The following is a 21,177-nucleotide window of genomic DNA, read 5'->3' on the forward strand; positions in this document are numbered from 1 at the left end:
TAGCAAGCATTAATAAATGATATAGTTGGGAAAGGTGTTAGACAAGCCTTTGGGCATCAAACGCCCTTCACCAGGTCTTAGAAAGCTTGTCTAGTGGGCACCATAAGAGTTATTGTCAAACAAATCTTGCTGCTCACTTAATCCCTAGACCATCACAGCCGCAAGGCCACTACAACACATAATAAATAGTGGCGTTCGTGTGTGTCTATAGCCCTTCGTTGTCATATCCAAGTATCTCACCAGCCTCATCCAGTCTATCCACACAGCAGCCCTGTGAAGTAGGAAGCTGTAATAAACTCCATCTTACAGGTAGGAGCCTGAGCCACAGAGAAATAAATGACTTGCCAAGGTTGCTCACAGCATCTGTGGCAGAGCAGGGAACCGAGCTTGGGACTCTGGAGACTTGGGGAAGTAGGACTGTAACAATGGGACCATGCTTGTACCTATAATCCTGTGAGGACAGCTCCTTTTCATGGACAGCCACAAAGCAAATAGAGATAATGCCTGCTGTGGTATCTACCCTCACTATCAAGTTCACTTGCTTATATAATCACAGAAAAGTAGGGCTGGAAGAGACCTCAGGAGATCATCTAGTCCAGTCCCCCGCTCAAGGCAGGATCACCCCTGACTAAATGATCCCAGCCAAGTATCTGTCCAACCTGCTCCTGCAAATTTCCAAGGCTGGAGATTCCACCAGATCTCTAGGCAGCCTGTTCCAATACTTACGGTTCACACGAGACAATATCAGTCTAGCTAACAACCATATTTCATGTATTTTAGTGATACATTATATTTAGCGGAGGCTCACAAAAATACACACCTAAAAATGACAGTATTTTCCTGCTGTGTCATTTCCATGCGAGACACTACAGGTGCCACTGGGCTATTATAGGATTTTGAGTGGGAGGAAAGGCAGTCTATGCTTTGTGAATTCATGCAATATTTACTCTGGTAGTTGCTCTCCAGACTAGGTAAAACTGTGTCTGATTTAGATGGCGCTGTTGAAGGGGCTAGAGTTGACCATCTATACTTGGACTGCAGTGTCCAATCTTGTATTTAGGAACTTAGATGCTGCTGCAGCAGGTACCACAGAACTAGATCAGACCTGATGAACGGGGCAGGCTGCTCAGAGGTTATCTGAAATAGTCAACCATGCAGTCTGTGCTCTAGAGCCCTTGTGTTTTCAACTTAGGCTGTATCATACTGGTCAACAGATCAACTGCACATCTGCAGTGGCGGAGATGTCAAGTGGGGAACGATTGGGGATCTGGAGACAGTAAATTCTGTGTTGGGAAGCAACAAAAGATGCTGAAGCAACGAGAGACGCTGGGGCTTATGTGTTCAGCACAGAATCCTGGCCAACCAGCTGCCTCGATGGATGACATTTCATGGGAATCCTTCCTCATCTGATTGGTTTTCAAATATAATTAGATATTAAAACAAATGAAATCGAATCAAGAAATTGATTTTCTCTATTGAACATTGTCATCCCAAATAAATCCAACAGACTACAATGGAGATAGGCAGGCATGCCTACATGTTTAAAACCTCAACAGAAGCCACCACAGTATGTAGAGATAGAAGCACGGGAATAAACCATTACAATTAAATCATAGAGAAAGCACACACATTACTGGTGGGGTACTGGTACAGACAAGGAATGCATGACAACACCCACTGTTGAGGAACTCCCTAGCAATCTTTGTGGGTCATCGTATGCAATGCGACGCTCCTTCACTGGTCCAATAATACAAGCAGCAGAGCTGACCCACTAAACACTAGACAAAGTTTCTGGTAATATTTTTTTCAGGGAAACTGCTGACGAAAAAAGCTCAACCACTCATCTCCCTCATGAGATCAATGTGGGGTTTTTTTACACTGCTACCAGCTGATCATTCCCACAGAGATAAAAGCAGTGTTTCCTTGAGAAGCTGTCCCGCCAACAAGGTGCTGGCATGATGGATTAGACAGGGAAGGAGGAAGGAACATAGCAAAGATTTCAAGTTAAAGCCTACTTTTACCACTTCATGCTCTGGGAAAAACCCTCACAAGATGATATGCAAACTCAAGAGAGAGTCATGCTGAGTTCAGCTGTGAGCTAAAATCCCGCTGAACCACTGAGTGCAATAATTTGCATTTAAGAGAAGAATAAAATGACCCAAAGTTAGTCAGGATGTGAGAAGGTGACTACATATTCAGATTGGACCGATTACATCGCCATGCTATTTCGATGAAATGCATTAACAAGAGCCTGCATGAATTAGTGAAAACCAAATTGGACCATGTTAGCATGGCTGGCTCTGCTCCCTGCCTCTGAATGCATCGTTCTGGGACGTCTGGCAACCCAAGCAACCCTCCTGCAGCAACAGGCTGAGTTACAAAGGTTTAAAGCAGGGGCGGGCAATTATTTTGGGCAGAGGGCCGCTTACTGAGTTTTGGCAAGCCATTGAGGGCCGCATGACAAGCAGCCCAGGGCAGATAAATATTAATTTTATACATTTTTTAGGGGCCCCGCAGGCTGGATAGAATGGCCTGGCAGGCTGCATCCACCCCCCCCGCCGGCTTTTTCCCACCCCTGCTTTAAAGCAGTGGTGTTTTCAAGGGGGTTTTTTTGTGGGGGGAGGGACAGGCTGCATTCATAGACTGACCTCCCAACCAGCAACTTAGCCCATACTCCCTGCTTAACTAGAGGGCTAGCACAACTCATTGGGAGATAAAGGACATTTAAAAGATGCAGCTATTGAGACATTTCCCATTCAAGTTGAATCTTCTGGACCAGCAGAGGCAGTGAAAGGCATCGCTGCTCCACCACCTGCCCCGCTCCAACAACGGCTCCTTGCATCTAGCTGCCCTTGGGAAACAACGTGCCGCCCTTGTGCTAGTCTGACGCAGTCAGGTGCACTGTGCAATCAGCAAACAATGCAATATATATACAGCACATAGAGGTTTCCTGTATGTAAACCCTCCTCCTCTGGGCTTATCCATATAGACTGTAAAATTTTGGGGCAGAGACTGTCGTTCATTATGTGATTGCATATCCCGTAGCATGACGGGATCCGGACCTACCTGAGGCCTCTAAATGTTATCACCATGTTACATATAAGAAGCAGTCAAATATACAAGGTTAAAAGAATGCTCTTTAGGTTTCAAGGTCAAAGCCACTGTTAAGGTGCTTGTTCAAGGTTAATTCGGTCCCTTGACGTATCCATCCTGCACGCAGAATGACACAGTACTCTTCTGGAACGGTTAATACGTGGTTCGGATAATGAAGGATGGCACCACATGCACAGGCAGCCATGACTGTGGCATTTTCTCACTTTATGTTTGAAAAGTGGCATTTTTAAATGTTAGAAAAATCTCAGCCCCGTTTTTAAAAATGTTTCGTGGATGATCCTTTGTTTTTATCCACTGGGAAAAGATAGACAGGCTCAAAAACAGAACAAAGGGTGAAAAAGAGGGTTTTACCTTATTTCAACCATTCCCCGCCCTATTCGATGAAATCAAGGTGGAAAAGGGGACAAATGTGGGAATTTTCTAAATCATCTTGAAAAAAAAAATCTTTTCCAAATGTAGTTGAACAATTAAATATTTTGACAAAAATTATTTGTTTTCCATGGGAAAAACCTGGTTCCTATTGAATACGTATCTCTTCCCCCCACACTTTTTTTGTTGGACTAAAATGTAGTTCAGCAGCTAAACTCAGTCATTATTACTTCAAGCAGTTTGTAAGCTGGCCCAGCCCAAGTGTCATTTTGTGCAACAACCAGAAGTCATGTTGCTAGCCCCAGGGGTTTAGCGCTGGGTGAGTGTTACAGGCCTGCAGCAGGCAACGGAGCTGCAAAAAATATCTGAAAACAGTAATGTCACAAGAATTTTTTTTATAATGCACCTTGCGTCTTAAAGCTTCCCCAATAAGCACCTTGAGGGCTAAACAGTCTGGTCTAGTAGGGTCAGGAGGAGCCTGGGATCAGGAAAATGAACATTAAAATCACCCTGTTCAGAATTCAACATCGCACTTTTCTTCTAAATATAGGCTTGAGCACTCCCCTCTAAATGGTCGTTTATTAACATGACAGAAACATTTCCACATCATTTGTCACAGTTCAGTGAGTTTTGTTATCTTTGCTCAAGCAAGGCAGACAGCAGACCAGAACGGCACGTCTGAGTGGAGGTGAGCTGCGTGGGAAGAATGCATTGCACCTCCAAGTGACGGGCCCGGCTCCACCTAGAGCCGTTTGCTTTTTACCTCCAGAACTGGCATTCACACACATGCTCACACATACAGAAGTCACAGCAGACAAATAAAACTCAAGGCACCTTGTATCAGTGTCCCAGGTCTAAACCTGCTTCCAACAAATGATCCCAGCACTCGTTTTTCCCTTGATGCCCCTTGCACGCTCCCGTTTTCTGAGCCATAACTCTGCCCATACCCAAGTCCCCCCTCAGGGCTCCCTGAACTCAACAGGAGTCTTCCCCTGGACTCGGCATCAGGCCCATTAGCCTTGCTTCCTTTTGATGCCCACAGAAACCAACCCGGCCCCAACACAATAAAATCTTCCAAGAACCGATTTCCTCAGAGCTTCCCCATGTGCTCTGCCTTCTCTGGTTTTGCCTACTGGCTATGAACCCTTCGTTTTCATTTTGCATCTCGAACTGCTCACCATGCGTGCTTGGGATGTTTCAAGGGACAAATCCTGCCCACCTTCTCTGTGCATCTTGTTTGCAAGATGCAAAGCTACTGCATGTTTTATACAACCTTTTACTATTACTCAGGCATGAGCTGTGGCAACATGGACATGAACTGCTTTCTCAAATCAGACTTGTAGCATGGACACAAACACGTTTACACCACTAATCTGCCTTTAGACCAATGTAAATGTGGAGGAGACGGATGCACAATGTGCAGTCTTGCACCAGTGAAAGTCACTCCATTCTGGGGCAAAGCTACCACCCAGAAAGCTGGGAGTAAGTCTGTCTTTCAATATCTAGACAGCATGGAAGGGAGGCCTGGCAAGTCCCTACTGCTCGCAGGCAGTGAAATCCCTGTTCTACTGATAGTACGGCAGAGGGATATTTATATCACTTCGCCGCTTCATAACCAGTGGAATGAATCTTATATCCATTGAATACAATGCCTGGGATAATAAGATAATAACCCTGCAATAAAGTGTGAAGAGCTTTGCAACCAGTTTTATGTTCCTATACAATGTGGCACCTAAACTGCAAACACTTCTATTCAATATGCATGTTTTTTCAATTCCCGCTGCACCACATTTTTCACATAAAATAACTGTGTTGAGACCTCACTTACGACAAGAAATCAATTTTAATGTGGAGGTACTCCCCTGGGGCATCACACGCAACATTAGAATAAGAGGCAGCTAGCGCTTCCGTTCTTCTCCCAAGTGCACTACAAAGAAAGAGAGAGATTCCCAAGTGGATGGGCTGTTTGGATATGAAACAACCGAACTGTTTCAGTCGAACCGTCGAGTCAGAGGAAGTAGGCTGCTAGGCTTGGCTGGACACAAATGGGGGATTATGTCATGCCCTTTTTTGTTCAAATAGATTGCCAAGCGGTGCTTGGGGGGAGAATCTCTTCTGCTTTGCTACTGCTCCCTGCCGCTCTCGACTGTTGTTGCAAACATTTTAAAATTTAAGATAAAAAAGTGACTCCTTCCCAGTGGAAGAACCTACCCACCATGAACATCAGCATCTGTAAACTGTATGCACGGGAATGGGCGACCTTCCCTTCCCATTTCCTGGCAAGATCTGAGGCAGACGGATGTTAAATCACTCATCCACGGTCTAACAGGAAGGTGGTGGGACAGCCAAAACTGAATCTGGGAGCCTAAGCTTGCAGTTTTGTATGGTGACTTTAAAGCATATCTTAATTTAATCCAGTGGGAGCCAAACTTTCTGGTAGGCATGCCAAAAATTAACCCTGAACCTTCCCCAAGTGCCACTCTGATATCCTTCCCTTACCTGATCTACTGCTCTGCTTTCTGCTCCCTGCCTGGCCTTCAGCTCTGCTTTCTGCTTCCTGCTTTATCTGCCACTGTGCTGCCTGTCTGCCCTCCAATCTACCATGCACCATGCACACTTGTGGCACCCATGCTGCAGGTTGGCCACCGTTGATCTAATCCACCCGACTATAATCTCTCCCTGGACACTGCTTGCTCCCAGTAAAAAACCTGGAAATCAAGAGGCAGAATTTTTGGCCTGAAATGACTCCTAATAAAGTCCATCGCTCCCAAGTCCATGTTCCCACTAACTGGTAGGCTGGTAGATTTAGTTCCCCAGTTACTAGGTTCCTGGTACATTTTTCATACCAGGGCTACTAAAGCTGGCAAACTCTCAAAGATGAAAGATAAATGCATTAAGTTTATTATTGCAACAGGGTTCAGTTGAGCAGGGAGGAGAATCAGATTCAGCTACCGGGCTGAGACGCGGTATTAGGAATGGAAGAGATGGACACAACTGTGACCCCTTGCAAATCACAGTACTGTTCCTGAAGACTGGAAAAAGAAGCACCGTGTGCTGCAACCAAAATCCTTGATGATGCATCAACGCAAGGTGGGAGGCCAAAGCATTTTGTTTTTTTAGGATGGAAACGAGCTAGCATCTCCTTCCCAGTCTGAATCCCCACCTTATCAGTGGGAATGTAACGCATCTCAGCAGATTCCTTGCTTTTGTCCTAATTCAGTCAACACAAACTGTGGCTCTGTTGCTTTAGTATGAACAACATGCATTATGAATGTCTTTGCAATTCACAGGTTACTAGATCTCCTCATGGGATATTTATCAGAGTCCTTTTGCAAAACTCTTGGACTAGCTGGTGTATATTATCTACACTTTATCTTGCTATGTGATCTCCCAACATCCACCCAAGGCAGTTTCTTTTGCTATCTGTTCTTGTCATCTGTGAGGGGAATGCCCTTAAGGGTGCTAAATGCTTGTGTCTGCTGACAATTTATAATGGTAACCTGAACAGGCTAGAAGGAAAAAGAAATACGTATAATGTGGTCATCACAGCTGCGCAATGGGCTGGATCCTCTTCTACTCTAAAGGGGATTAGGCACGTTTCAGAGGCAGAGCATCTGGCCTCGTGCAAGCCATGAAAACACCATTTCAAAGACTACCTTACCGGTACTGCTGTGCTTCCTACCCACAGACAAGGACTTCACGCACACATCCCCCAATTCTCAGTTTTTCAAAGCTATCGTTTCACTGGTTTTGATGGTTACTCTTCATTTGCATGCATCATTTACATGCAGGGCCTCACTGACATCATGAGGTTTTGCTGACATCATGGCAACAACTGCACAAGGTGGACCAAGCCACACAATCATAGCTGTGTGCGCTCCAGTGACCAAATTCAATGGAGGAAGTACAGGATGAAGTTTTCTGGCCTCCATTATATGGAAGGTCAACCTAGATGCTTGCAACAGTCCAGACAGATTCTAAATTGTCCCTCCGAGCAGAAGATATGAGCTCAGGTGACTTCTTTGCTGACTTTTTCTCCTTCAACTGCATTCTGGTGGCATGAAAAAGGTCCTTTTTCAGGAGACTGAACCAGACAGTGGAAAGAGATTGCCTAAGGTCCTAGCTAAACTGTAACTTCTGTATTGCATCAGTCCTCCAACAACAGGATAGTGCCTTTACGAAGCTATTAAAGATCAATCCTGCAGTGTATGTGGGATTAAATGTTTCTGTATGCATGTCTCCAAGAAAATCTAACTTCAGGAGTGTAGTGCGTTTCAGGCACACAACTGAAACACAATTTGGCTGCAAGATAAAAATGGTACTCTAAATTGCAGCCGGGGAAAGAGTGCCCTGTCTGAATTCTGCAGAGTTTTACAAATTTATTAACTGCATTTATTGGATTATGTGACTGGCCAGCCATGAAGCTGCTGCCATATAATCAATTGCCAGTTGGTAATCCAGTCTGACTTTCCTTGGCTGGGAATTTCCAGTTCATATTAAAAATGTAGATACACTCTCCCTAAGGTGGTTTTAATGGATTATTTGCACTGTCTAGGTGGCTATACTCACTTGGCCTTTGGCCTCTGGCTTTATATAGCTACGTGGAATCTGCTGTAGTTGACCAGAGACAGATTCTTGTGGTACAGAGACACTCAGATATGGCAGTAGGACAGCAAGTGACTACAGGAGAAATGTTGGATCAGCTACTACACCACGACTATGCAAATTGTTAAAAATTACAGGAACAACTCAGTTAAACTCAAAAAACACAGCATTAGCTCAAGCCCTCTTCACAAGGCTGAATGGATTCACTGCTGGGACTGAAGCTTGCTCTGCTCAGGATCCCCCCACATGTGAATACTTGAAGCATGTCTAAACAAAGTCCCTTTGGGTCTTTTTTCAGGCGCTCACTAAGACTCAGGAAAACCAAAGATTACTGGGAATTTTCACTTTTCAGCTGTCTCACTGGAGTTGCTTCAAGGAAGCCTGATTCTCAACAGGCAGGCTGGATGGCACTTTCTGAAAACCAGGCCCTTTGAAAGCATCTAACCTCGGACACCCAAAATCACAGGTCAATTTTGAAAATTGTCACCATTTTCTGCTGTGTAACAACACGAACAGGGTTATCTTGAGTATCAGTGTCCACTAAACCACAGTATATGAATAGTCAACCAGAAAAATGGGCATTGAAAATGTTGCATAATGTGCAAAATGGACGAGTCAACCTGCGTATAACCGGACTGATTTTTCCTTTAACTTTAAACAGTGCGATCCCAAAGTTATTTATTCTTATATTTAAAATACTAAAGAAGCCTTTCTAAGGCTATAGGTGCTTGAACAGAATTAATTGTGCAACAAGCAAAATGGTATTACAGTCCAGCAGCTTTAAAACCATTAGTTCAACAGGGACCCAGTCACCACCTAAGGAGCATGTCCTCAAGCTTCTTCCCAGTGCCTCCACCACAGGCATCTCTTTGCAGCATCACAGAGTCACTGAATCTGGACTTTTTCAGACCATACAGTCCCTGAGCCTTTAGAGCTACCCCTGCCCCCCCTCCCAGCCCCCCAGCCCCACTATTCTATTAACAGAGAAGGCAGCAGCCTGCTGACAACAGCTGCAGCAATAGGCAGAGCAGTGGTCCTTGAGGTAGGGTAGTTCTAGGCAATCTAGGACTTCCTAGGTCATAACTAACTCTGATCTCCCCACTAGGACCGAGTCTGCAGTGACTAGAAATCCCAGCTTCATCATAGTATATCATGAAGTTAAATATTCGTACATATTTCCAGCTTCTTTAACATTTCAGATAAACAGAGCGTCATTGAATGACACTCCAAGCTGGGAAAGGGAAGGGCAGATCCATGACACTTTGGACAGGGCTTGCCTACCTCCGGTCATTTCTCCTCCGTCTGAACAGCTTCTTGGTGTGTGCAATTTCAGCTTCATGCGGCAATGGATGGTAACCCTGGAGAAAAAGGGAAGGGAAACAACAAAGGTTACTTCTGGGGTATAGAAGGCAGTGACAGCTAAATGGTTGGAAGAGAGGATCAGGCTCTGTACTCCACGTGTCAAGAAGGTTGTTGGATAACTGGAGTGGGAAACCAGAAGAGACATCAAATCATAGGCAACTCTGAATGATGCTCCCCATTTTCCATAATTGATTTTTATGTTATGTTGCAGGATAGAGATATTCTTTACCCTTTGCGCTTAAATCTACAGCCCTAATATGCTTCTGTTTTCAGTTACACTGGATGGGAACTATACGTTATGAAATAATAGCCATGAGCACCCTCATATCTATATCGAAGAACCAATAAACTAGGACATTTTTATAGGAAGGGAGGCAGTATTGCCTAGAACAGAGGATATGCAAGTGTGAGTCAGAAGTACTGATGACTCTGTAATTTACTGACACTGTCTAAGCCAACAAATTATAATATCCTTAGCACTTGTAAAGCATTTCTCAGCTTTGCTTTGCTTCACAGCATAAGAACAACCATGTGGGTTCAGACCAGAGGTCCATCTAGACCAGGAGCAAGCCTCCAACAGCGATAAGTAGCAGAAACTTTAGAGAAAGACTCTAAGAACAGGACATGTGTTGAGTGACCCATCCCCTGTCAGACCAAGCAGGTCACCCCGGGTGAATGACATTCCTGATGGTCAAGCTTAAGAGCTCAGGAAGGCCCTATCCTCTGCAAATTTGTCTAATCCCTGTTTTTGACCAAGATGCATTACTGGCCTCCGTGGCATCTTGTGGAAATGAGTCCCTGGCATTAACCAAGCAATCCATTCAATGCTTTTGTAATAGGAAACAAGCTGGGAAACAAGTGAGGCAGGGAGGAGGTTAAGTGTATTGCCCAAACAAGTCTGTAGAAGAGCTGGGGTCACAATCAAGGCAACTGGTGCTACCGCTGGGTCCCCAAACCATGCTGCATCCTCTTTCTGTGACTCAGTTCACCCATATGGTCCTGGGGCAATTTGGCTTACTTGCCTGCTAGGGGTGTTGCGAGGCTTCATTACTGTTTGCAAAGTGCAAAATGCTTCAGAGGTTTTTGGATGAAAGGCTTAATATGTACCGTATTTACTTTAATAGAAGACAGGATTTTCCCCCCATTTAACATGGGGAAAAAAGCCCCTTGCCTGATGACTGAGCACGAGGCAGTGGAAAGGCACCCCCTCCACTGCCTCTGCACACCCTGCCACTCCTCTCCCGCAGCCCCAGTCACCCCTTCCCTGTCTTCCCCGCTCTACTGCACTCCTCCTTATCCTACTGTTTCCCCCACTGTCTGCCCCCCTCATCACCTCTTCCCCTTCCACCTGCAGTAGTCGGGGTGGGGGGGTGGGGGGAGGAATTTAAGATGATCCTCCCGTAATTAGATTCCATCCAAGGAAAATTATAATGAATATATATATTTTCCATGTGTAGAATCTTATTAATGGGGGAGGCGGGGTGTCATCTTGCATTTAGGGTCATTTTGTATTCAAGTAAAAACAACCCCTCCTCCAAATACCCCCCACCAAAAAAACCCCAACAACAACAATTATGCACTACAGTACTTCCCTGGCTTGCAATAAAAGCTCCATAAAAGTCACTCTCTCTACTTCCATAATAATCCCTCTCTCTCGGTTACAGTCTCTGCTTCAACACTAGTGAATCACCCACCACATGAGAGGCCGCCAGGGAGCAGCGTGCGTAAGGGGGAGCAGTGGGCGGGAGGGCTCCTTGGCGTGCGCCTCTGCTTTGTCACACTGGCATGGCAACACGATGCACCCCCTGCAAGCTTCAGAAAGTTTTCTCTCTCCCTGAGATCCTGAAAAGTTCTGAGAGTCGATTTTCGTAGCAGTTTTGCCCAAAATAACGATCTGTGATTCTCCAAGTGGAGGATGCTGTGGAAGCACAAAGGCCTTCAGGAACATTAGTGACATTAGGCTTGTAACCCTCGGAGAGCGAGGCCAGAAGGGATCACCGTGACCATCTACCCTGATCAGCAGGGAGCCTAGTTTTCTCTGTTTAAAAATTGCAAATTCTCTGATAAACCCCTCCAAAATCCACAATTAAAATGAAACGCCACTATATATATAGGTATCAGCTGAACACAATGTTTTCCTAGATTGATAGATATTAGGGTTGGAAAGGACCTCAGTAAGCCATCGAGTCCGACCCCTTGCCCTGCACAGGAAAGAGCGCTGGGGTCAGACGACATATTTTATCAATATATTTATCATTTTAAAGCAATTTGGAAACCTACCAGTGCCTCAGTCACTATAATGAAATAAATTCTAAAGACCTATACATTTTGGTGTTTGATTTGGGGTTTTTTATCATGCAACATCAGAGCTCTCCCTGCTCCACTTCACTCACCCGGACGCAGGTCCGGGCCCCTCGCTCCCCACCCACACCCCCGACTCCCCCAGCTCTGCAGGAGGAGGCCCCCAGCTGCCGGGACTACAAGACCAGGGACCCGGGTCCGCAGCCCCCCGCAGCAGTGCCTGAGCTCTGGCTGCTGCCCAAAGGAGGCAGCAGCTGCTGCAGTGGAGCAGAGCACACAGCCCGGCTCTCCCTCCCCCAGGGACAGATCCCCTCCAGGAGTGCACACAGTGGCAGGGAGTCAACCTCCCACACCCCCCACATAAGTCACCCACAACCCCATCCCGTTCCACACCTGGGCCCTGCAGTCATGCACGGCCCCGAGCCCCAAGCCCTACACACCGCCCCAGCTGGGCAGCGCCCCAACCCCAGCCCTGCCCAGCTCCCACCCTCCCTCCCTATGGGGGGCTCAAATTCCCCCCTACCCACCCCTCCACTTTGACTTACCAGCAGGACCTGCTCTCCACACTTCCCGGTGGCCATGTGTACATGTACGTGCACACACGCACATGGTGCTCCCTGCCCTCCTCCTGCTACCCCCAGCCCCAGCAAACCAGACCTGTGCCAGGCTGCAAGGGGAAACCCACCGTTTCCCGCTTTTTTCTCCTTTAAAGGAGAAAATCCAGGTTTTACCATGTTTTTCCGTGGTAAAGCGCTGCTGCGTCTTGTGTACCAGCATCCCTGCACTTAAAAATGGTGGTGGGGGCACGTGAACGAAAGCTCGTTTGTCAAGCTTTAGTTCAAGTGCCCCCGCCACCATTTTTAAGTGCTGGGATGCTGATGCATGAGACGCAGGCGGCTGCTGGAGCGTGGCAATTGCCGTGCTCTAGCACGCTTGATTAATCGAGTCTGCTCCGACGCACTGTAATTACAGTGCATCGGGGCAGCCTCCACGCTCGTGTATAGGCAGCCTAAGGTTATAAACAAGCAAGACAGGCAAACACCATCACTAAGGCCTAAATAATTAAGGTGAAGCCAGAGTAGATTTGCACCTTACAGGCCAACCAAAGCTTTCATGAGCCTCAGCTCACTTCATCAGCTGCTGTGGACAGGCTCCTTTCCCAGAATAATTAAACCACTGCTGGAAAGTACGAGGGCCTGAGGCACCCATCTGAGTTGAATATAAGCCTTCACTAAACTTATCCCTCTGCCATCCTTAATGTGCACTGCAGGTTAAATGGTACATTGCTGCCCACTTCAGCAGAGCATAATTAATACAATTTTAGCTATACCTAAATGCTGGGGAAGACAGACTGATTTTACATCAAGTGTGGGGCAGGGAGGAGAGGGTGACATGGGACTATAATGCATTTTAACAGGACAAAATCCTGTCGTCCTACTAGGACCCAAGAGGGTACAATTACTTTTTCTAAGGCTAGTCATGAAAATCCCTTGGTGGGGAGTGGGAGAAGAGCAGACTTACTAGCCTAAAAACTTATCTATTTTAGCATTCCTAGGTATTTTGGGGAGGGAAGTCTACTTTGGGAGCAGGGTTGGAGCAAGGTGACTAAAACAAATGCCAGAGGCTGCTCAGAGGAGTGTGAGTAGCAGTCCTGGACAGATGGATGAGTGAACAGCAGGTAGGCAAGGCTGTTAAAGATGTAGGATAGGCATGTTCATTCTGCAGTTTATCACGTGGCTATCCCCATCACATAGCTAGTGTGTGCATATACATATACCATATATACTGTATACATAACTTTATGTATACACAGGCACCACAAAACCAAAGCACCATCGTTTTAAAGCTGAATTGTCTAGGTCAACCTCAATGTCAGGTGTCCAACCAGAAAAAAAATGCTTGAGCCTCACTTTTTTGGTAATTTAACCAAATGAGCAGGCACACTCTTATAAATGAAGCCAGAATTGGTGGAGTGCAACCATGCAAAAGACCCAGTGGCAAATCATCATTGCTTGAGAGCATTGGGATAGGGGGCAGCTACTTTTCTTTTTCAGCCTAACGGATCAATGAGTACGTGCTGTTCACCACTCTCTGGCCCCCACAACAGATCTGAGTAATAGCTGCAGCTCCCATGTACAGCACTGAGCACTGGTCCAGTGGCATTAACAAGCAGTCTCTATTGCCTCCGATCAGGATGTCTTTTCATAGCCTGCTTTCAACATGTGATCTGAGATATCACACACACATACACACAAGGTGATCTGCTCCCCAGCCCTGGAGAACAGGTACACTGAGGTGTAGATCCCTAACAGGTCAGGAGACCTGTGGTCTTTGGTGGGGGACAAGGGGCATGGTCAGGTGAGAGTCACACGATCAGCTACCACCTATAAAAGCAGTTGGCAACTTAGATAAGTCAGCAAAGACCATGGGAGAGAAGAGTAGTGACAGCTCTCCAGAGATCCTAGGCAGGGGTTTGGGGAGAGCAACTGCTGGGAACAGGCACCCCCATGGAGAAGAGATGCAAAGCCCTGGGAAGATGGTGATAAGGCGGAGGAACCCTGGCAGGAGTCTCAAGCCAACAGGAAGGACTGTGCAGACGTGGAAACCCAATGTCAGCTGAAAGACCCAACTCATCCTGAGGAACAGAGATGTATGGTCCAACGTGCTATTTCTATAATGAGAACTAAGACCGGGAAGGGGAGTAATATTGTGATGACAACCGGGCATGGTGTTTGGATTCAAGCAACATGGACAACGACCTTAAGCAATGAACGGTCCTCAGACCGGACTGGGTGAACCCATGTTGCATGTACACTAGTATGTCTGAATTTTGAACGGCTTTACAATCGATTTGAACGAATCTTAACCCTGTCCATCTACCCATAAGCATCCAGAAACATGACAGCTGCCTCTTTGTTTCCACGGAACCGTTTACGCAGAAGTTCAATGAAGGGAACAAATTAAAAGCTTTCCAGAACATATTGACATACTGCAGAGCCTCCTTCCCTCCTACCCGCCAGCTGCCCCCTGCCTCCCCCACAAACCCACATCTATGTGCTGCACTGTCAGACTCCTGAACTTATTAACCCGGGTTTCCCTGGTTACTCATCTAGGAGAGACATGATGAAGTGGGGGTGGGAATGAGAAGGGGAGGTGGTTATTTTTAAAGCCACTCTGTGACGGCGCGTGGCTGTTTACAGGATTTGTAGGCTTCGCTGGCAAGTACGTCTGCACAGGAAGTTATAAGAACTCAATGACTTTCTGTCCATTCCCTTTACGATGGTAAATCACAGAGAGATAAACACTGTAAGCCAACACGCTCCCATCTACCTTCCTACAGCTGCCATAGCCTACCTAATCCCAAGGGTTCGTTCAAGGGATTCCTAAAGCAACTTTCCAACAAATTAAATGGTCTAAATCCAGACGCATCTGACCGCCACCCCGTGTCTAGAAACCTCAAATGTAAATTCATTCTCTGGTGCCAAATGGAGTCTGAAACGCGCTAGCTCCCGTCAGTCCCAAGGAGGTGATATTGATTTCCAGGAGGTGATATGTCAGTTGTATCACTGAAATTGAACAGGCTGTGAAAGGTCAAGTTCAGCTGTTTCGCCTCTCTGCTCCTGCCATCCATTTAATTCATTATGGGTTTCAGATGTTAATTTTCCCAAGGAAAACAGCTGTCTTCATTTATTTATTTTTTTTACTGACACAGTTCATCTGATTAAATACTTACAAGATCACAACACAAAGACTGTAAATCAGGCGACTAGGAACTTCATTTGAAAGAGCTGCAGTGGAGTTCAGACAGCAGAAAAGAGTGAGGAAAAGTAGCAGGATGGAGGGGGGGAAAAACCCCCTACCATTCACTGTAAGAGGCAAAAATAATCAGTTAGCATTTGCAAGGGATCACTGGATATGAGCTTTATCTCCAGGACCCCATTTAATCTCAAGGAACATTTCGCTTCTTTGCTTATCATACATAGGTGCAGAAAGCTTGACCTGATCAAACAAGTTGTTAAGCCTACAGTAGATTCTGGCAGTCTTGCTCCATTTTCTTCCATACAAACCTCCTTTTTGCTTTGCAGGAACTCTGAAGACATTGACTCCATTATCACAAAAGCCAGCAATAAAAAATACCAGCCAGGGAAAAAATTGTAAGTCCCAGAACTAATTAAAAAAAAAAAAATCTTGCAAAGCACGGTGATACAGGGGCTTTATTCTGAGCACAAAGGGAATTATTTTGCCCCAGAAGCTGGAAAGTCCAGGACAGCACACAACCACAGAAATATTTGTGTAGATGCTACTGTGACAGTTTCACACTCTGGGAAGATTATGAAATTTAAAATGATGATGCTCAGTACAGACCTTTCTGCTGGTCCAGTTGTTGAACTGCCATGTGGCATTCATAGCTCAGCACCTCTCTCCCCTTCTTCCCACCATTCATCATAGATTCATGTTAGGGTCGGAAGGGACCTCAATAAATCATCGAGTCCAACCCCCAGATCATCGAGTCCGACCCCCTTAAGGGCAGGCGGCCTACGGCCCCCAGGCGGTCAGTTCATCCCCAACTTTAAATTACATCAAGTCTCAATGCACACAAGGCAACAGGCTTCTATTAATACTGTGTACCCTGCGTATACACCATATAAGTGCATAATTTGATTACTTGCATAAAAGAGTGCTGACCCCAATTTGCTACTTATTGCTTACATGGTAACAAACTCGAGTGATTTGCTTATCAGTGAAGCCCACAAACAGCTTAAGTGCGCAGCATCTCTGATCCCCGCTGTGCTTTGTAACGTCATTGAACTAGTTAACGTCACAGAAATGGGAAGGGCTGGCAAAGGGCTACTTGAAACTGATGGGAGCCTGTGTGTTTCACAACTGCTATTGGACACGTTGAAACCAACTCGGTCTACTCGCCCTTCATCTTCGAGGTTTCTAATAGCCTCCTCCAAACTGACAATTAAAAGCTGTGAAAATGGCAGGAAGGTAGTCACTTTTGGAGTTGTTGGTGCCACAACATGGGAAGTCCCATGAGCTTCATGAGTATTGAGGTTGGACAGAGTGTATGCTCAGTCCCAAAGCTTTGTACTTAAGTGGAGTACAATGTACACGCTCCGTGAAAGGACCAGAGAGTATGCTTCATTCAAGAGTAAATCACAGCGGATGCCAGTGACAAACACAACTCCTTTATATCAGTCTTGTAAAATAAATCCCCCAAATGTACATGCTCTCACACAAGGTCTACTAGAGAGGGTGACACTTTGCTGGTTGGTGGAACTTGGACAGCACCTCTGCCCTCGCCATCATTTTGACCCTTGATCATCTTCTCATCCCATTTACATAATCAAGGCCAGCATTTTACAAAGCAAAGAATAACTATTGTTAGCATTTTGGCTGGAGCCAGCTTGTTGTTGATTACCTGCTCTTCCCCCTTCCGATGCCAGGAATTTCCATAGCAGTCAGCCCTTCTCTTACTTGCAAATGGTATGCAGGGGGAATTTTTTCCCTTTCTAATAAATATGGCAGTGGCATGGATCAAATCCTTGACCTGATTTAGATGCCATGGAATAGCACCAAACAATGACAGGAAGCTGCCTATAAACTATTTCCTCTCCCTCAAAAGTCAGCTGATAAATTTGTTCCTTCAAATTGCAAAGTATTCATTTTTTTCCTGGTAGGTGTTTATACAGAAGTAAATAGTGTAAGGCAGCGACCTGCTTTCTTCATTTCACCTATCTCCATACCGATGGGAGAAGAGCCAGCAGAATTTGGCTCGTGGCCCAAATCAAAGCAGAAGCTGAATCATCAGACCACAACTGCTTACATAGGATTTCCCCACCACCACGCCCTAATAAAGTACAGGAGGCTGGGGGGCTTCGCAACCCATCTCAGCAACCTTTCTCCAACTCTTACTGTTTGGGTAAGATTAGAGAGGCAGGAAAGAAAGCGTTAAGGAGTTTCCCATCTTGACCAGACTGAAACAGAGTTAAAAAAATCCAGTGATGCCTCCATCCTACTTGCAGTGAACTGTAGCAGACCAGGAGGATGGCAGTAGGCCTGCGCCAGCCCCGTGGAGCCCAGAGGCACTACGGAGGAAGTGCAGGCTTGGTGAATCATGACAGTCTGGCCCCATGGGGCAGCACTCCATCCAAATGAGATGCAGAGGAAGTTGCTCCCTTGGTGAGGTCCTGTTTTAGAGGATTTCCTGAGTAACCACATCCCTATTAAGTGGGCTGTCCGGTAAATGTACTTTGCCCAAAAAGGTGAAAGGGGCATTTAAAACAATGGTAACATGGCGTAGATGCAAGAACATAGCTAATTGATACAAGAAGATTTTCTCTATGAAGTGTTTGGGGGTGGCAACACACACCCTCCTGTGTGTGTGTGTGTGTGTGTGTGACAGTCACTGTTTTTATCGCTTATCTAAATAACCCTCTTTCTATAGCGCCTTACAGGAATGTACATGCGGCCATGTCTACATGTGGCACCACCCCGTGCAGCAGCCACAGCACGGCTGAGCTGCCTGGATTCCTCATGCATCTCCACTTTGGCTGGGAAAGTTTCCCAGGTGACTAGACTTAGGCTAGAACTGTTCGGAAACCATCCAGAACGGACACCGCGACATTTAAGTCCACCTAAGGTTCGTCATGATCCAATTCTAAGTGATGCATAAGCTTTGCACAAGTCCCCCTGTACCTTAGGAGGAGAAAAGCCACACTGAGTGCCTGACACCAAGATGTACATGCAGCAAGGAGGAAGAGACGTGCACCTGTCCCCTGACTTTTGGCCCAACAGCCTAGAGATTAGAGGACTTGCCTGAGGGAGGTCTGAATCCACATTTCTCCTTCCCAGTAAAGTGTCCTAATCCACAGGTGTGGGCCAGACAGGGCTGAGAGCTCCTCCAGTCGAAGCCAAGCCACTGGATAGAAAGGAATCATCGTGGCCAAAAAGAAGCAGCAAGAAAGAGCCTGACTGGATAAGTAACTTGTGGCTCCAGTCCCTGCTCTATTGCTGCTTAGGCATTTGGCATTAAAGCTATCAGATGAGGTGCATAAGCAGCCCTGGGGGCACATGGGGATTACCTCCAGGGGTGGGTGACTCAGGAGGACAATCACCCCAACCCCAGTCAAATGGGAAGGATCAACAAGTTTGCAAACAAGGCATTAAACTCTCCACTACATTGTCCTGAAACCAGACTCCGTGGAGGCTTTGAAAATGGCTTAATGTACTATAGGAAGAATATAAATAACAGACAAAAGAAATCCCCCTTTGTTACAAGAATCCGCAAATACGAAAGCAGTTACAATCTGACTTAGGAAATAGAGTTTTTTCCCATGTAGCAAAATGGGAACAATACTTCATGAGTGGAAGTCACCCTAATTGTTTTAACTGATGTTATTTTAGTGTTGTTTAGGTTTATTGTTTATTTGTGTGTATTTCCTTTACCCGGGTCAGGCTTAAAATCAGCCTTTACTATCAGTGCTAACTGCCCGGTCTGCAAATAGATAAACGTGCCCAATAAACAGGGACAACAGCAGCCACAAAGCTTGGAGGAGACCCAAAGGCGCAAGGAACCAACATTAAAATAAGCCATGTTAGGGACCTGGATGGCGCAACCCTGGCAGCCTGGTTTCAAAACAAGTGCCCTGCAGTTAATTCGCCTCCGGCCATTTGTGACTGCAGGCCATTAGCAGCCGCTGGCTGGGTTGGGGCCTCCATTAACTGGAGTTTATAGTCTGTAAGTAGCCTTAGGGTAGGTATTCACATCACACCAGTACATCAAACTTGGCACTAACTGGGAGCACTGTGTGCAAGACAGGATATGTAGGCCAGGGAGCCTGGACTCCCCTCTGACTCCTTTAGAAGCAGGGAGGTTTCCTTAGGTGAGCTTCATAGGCAGTGACAGTCTCCTGGAGCTGAGGATGACTGCAATGGTTGCTGTTAGCCGAGAGGCTCCGCTTTGAGTCAGGTCTGCGGGGCACAGGGGCTGGAGCCCATGAGAAGGGGACTCGGCTATATAAAATCCTCTCTGGTCAGCTTGGGGAGCTGAGTTTATGCCAGAGATGGGCAGGGAGGTGGAGTCCTTTAATTACAATATTAAATATTATGGATTATTATGGCAACTTCTATAACTTAAGTTCTCAATCCCCCTGGGACCTACAATTTTAAAAAGTATATATCTTCCCTGCATGTTTAGTATCCTCAGTCTGGGCTGAGAGTTTCATCAGCTGTGAAACTCTCAGCCCTGGCAGCCGTGGAGAGCCCCCGCAGTTGGGAGACTGCAGCAGCATTGGCCCCCCGCACAGGCCACACGTGCAAATTGAAGTTGGACAGAAACCAGTGATAAAGTTATTACATAGTTTCAAGCAACAATTTTATAGCTGGTTGGATCTTTTTAAAGGGACCATAGTTAATTTTGTATGTGTAGCCCAGTCTAAATTAATCGCATGATTAATCAGGTAATTGTGCAGTAGATGTAATGTGAAGAGGGAGCCTCTCTCCAATGCAGGGTTACAGCTGCAGGTAAGACAGCACAAGAAAATGAGTTTGATTTCTTCAGTCCTGCTCTGGTGAGACAGGACTTTAGTCTTTATAGCTTTCAAACTGGCTCTCCTCAGCCGCACAAACACAGAAGTGAGCAGAGGATACACTCATAATTCACCGGTGCGTCACCACTGTTCTGGTTAATGTAAAAGCTGGCACAACAGGAAGGAGTGGTCGATTCTGCACTGCTGGGACATCATCATCTTTCATTCATTGTTTGCTTTACAACATTTCATCATGTGCATTTAGTGCTGGCAAAAGGCTCCTAATGGTCAGACCAAGGAATCCATCAAGCAAAACTTAATGACTTCTATGAATCCCTTATGGAAGGTTCCTATGGAATCCATATAGAATAAGGGCCTCTGAAGACTTTTGAAACCAACAGACACCGAGACCTCAGCTGACATCACCAAGCGCTGGACCATGCCCCAAAACGCACACTAACGTCAAGATAGCAACTCCCACTGGGGTGTTTGGGTTCCATTACCTATAGCGTTTTTCCAAAAAGCAAACTGGAAACCAGCAAATTTTAGCGAGACAAGTGTTGCTGGGATGCATCTCTCCAACATTTTCCATTCAGTCTTTTGCTTTTGAGAAATGTTAAAGATGAATGAGGAGCTGGGTCTATGCTTCTTTTGGCTTGATTCTTATTTTAAAACAACAAAACAATTGATATATGTATATTGGCTTAGCACCATTTATATGCATGCCTATATACAGGTAGACATAACCCATGTATATGCCTATACACATGCATCTTGGCTGAGTTAGAGTTTTACAGTGTGAAACTTTCGGCTCGGGGGGACACTCGGATTTCTCCGCGCTGCCTGGAGCATTCAAGCTGTGATGGGGAAGTCACTTATGAACAGAACAGCT

General features: G+C 45.9%; 1 protein-coding gene across 5 annotated transcripts in view; it reads right to left on the reverse strand.

Annotated features, from left to right (window-relative positions):
* CTIF (cap binding complex dependent translation initiation factor) overlaps nucleotides 1-21,177 on the reverse strand; it is a 325,604-nt gene that overhangs the window by 136,255 nt on the left and 168,172 nt on the right. For all 5 annotated transcript variants that reach the window (XM_025211551.1, XM_025211550.1, XM_014522921.2 and 2 more), the window contains one exon: nucleotides 9,370-9,446. In XM_025211551.1, coding sequence (XP_025067336.1) covers nucleotides 9,370-9,446 — 77 coding nt within the window. The remainder of the gene's footprint in view (nucleotides 1-9,369; nucleotides 9,447-21,177) is intronic.

This window comes from Alligator sinensis, unplaced genomic scaffold, assembly GCF_000455745.1.
Source record: "Alligator sinensis unplaced genomic scaffold, ASM45574v1 scaffold1204_1, whole genome shotgun sequence".
Lineage (NCBI taxonomy): Eukaryota > Metazoa > Chordata > Crocodylia > Alligatoridae > Alligator > Alligator sinensis.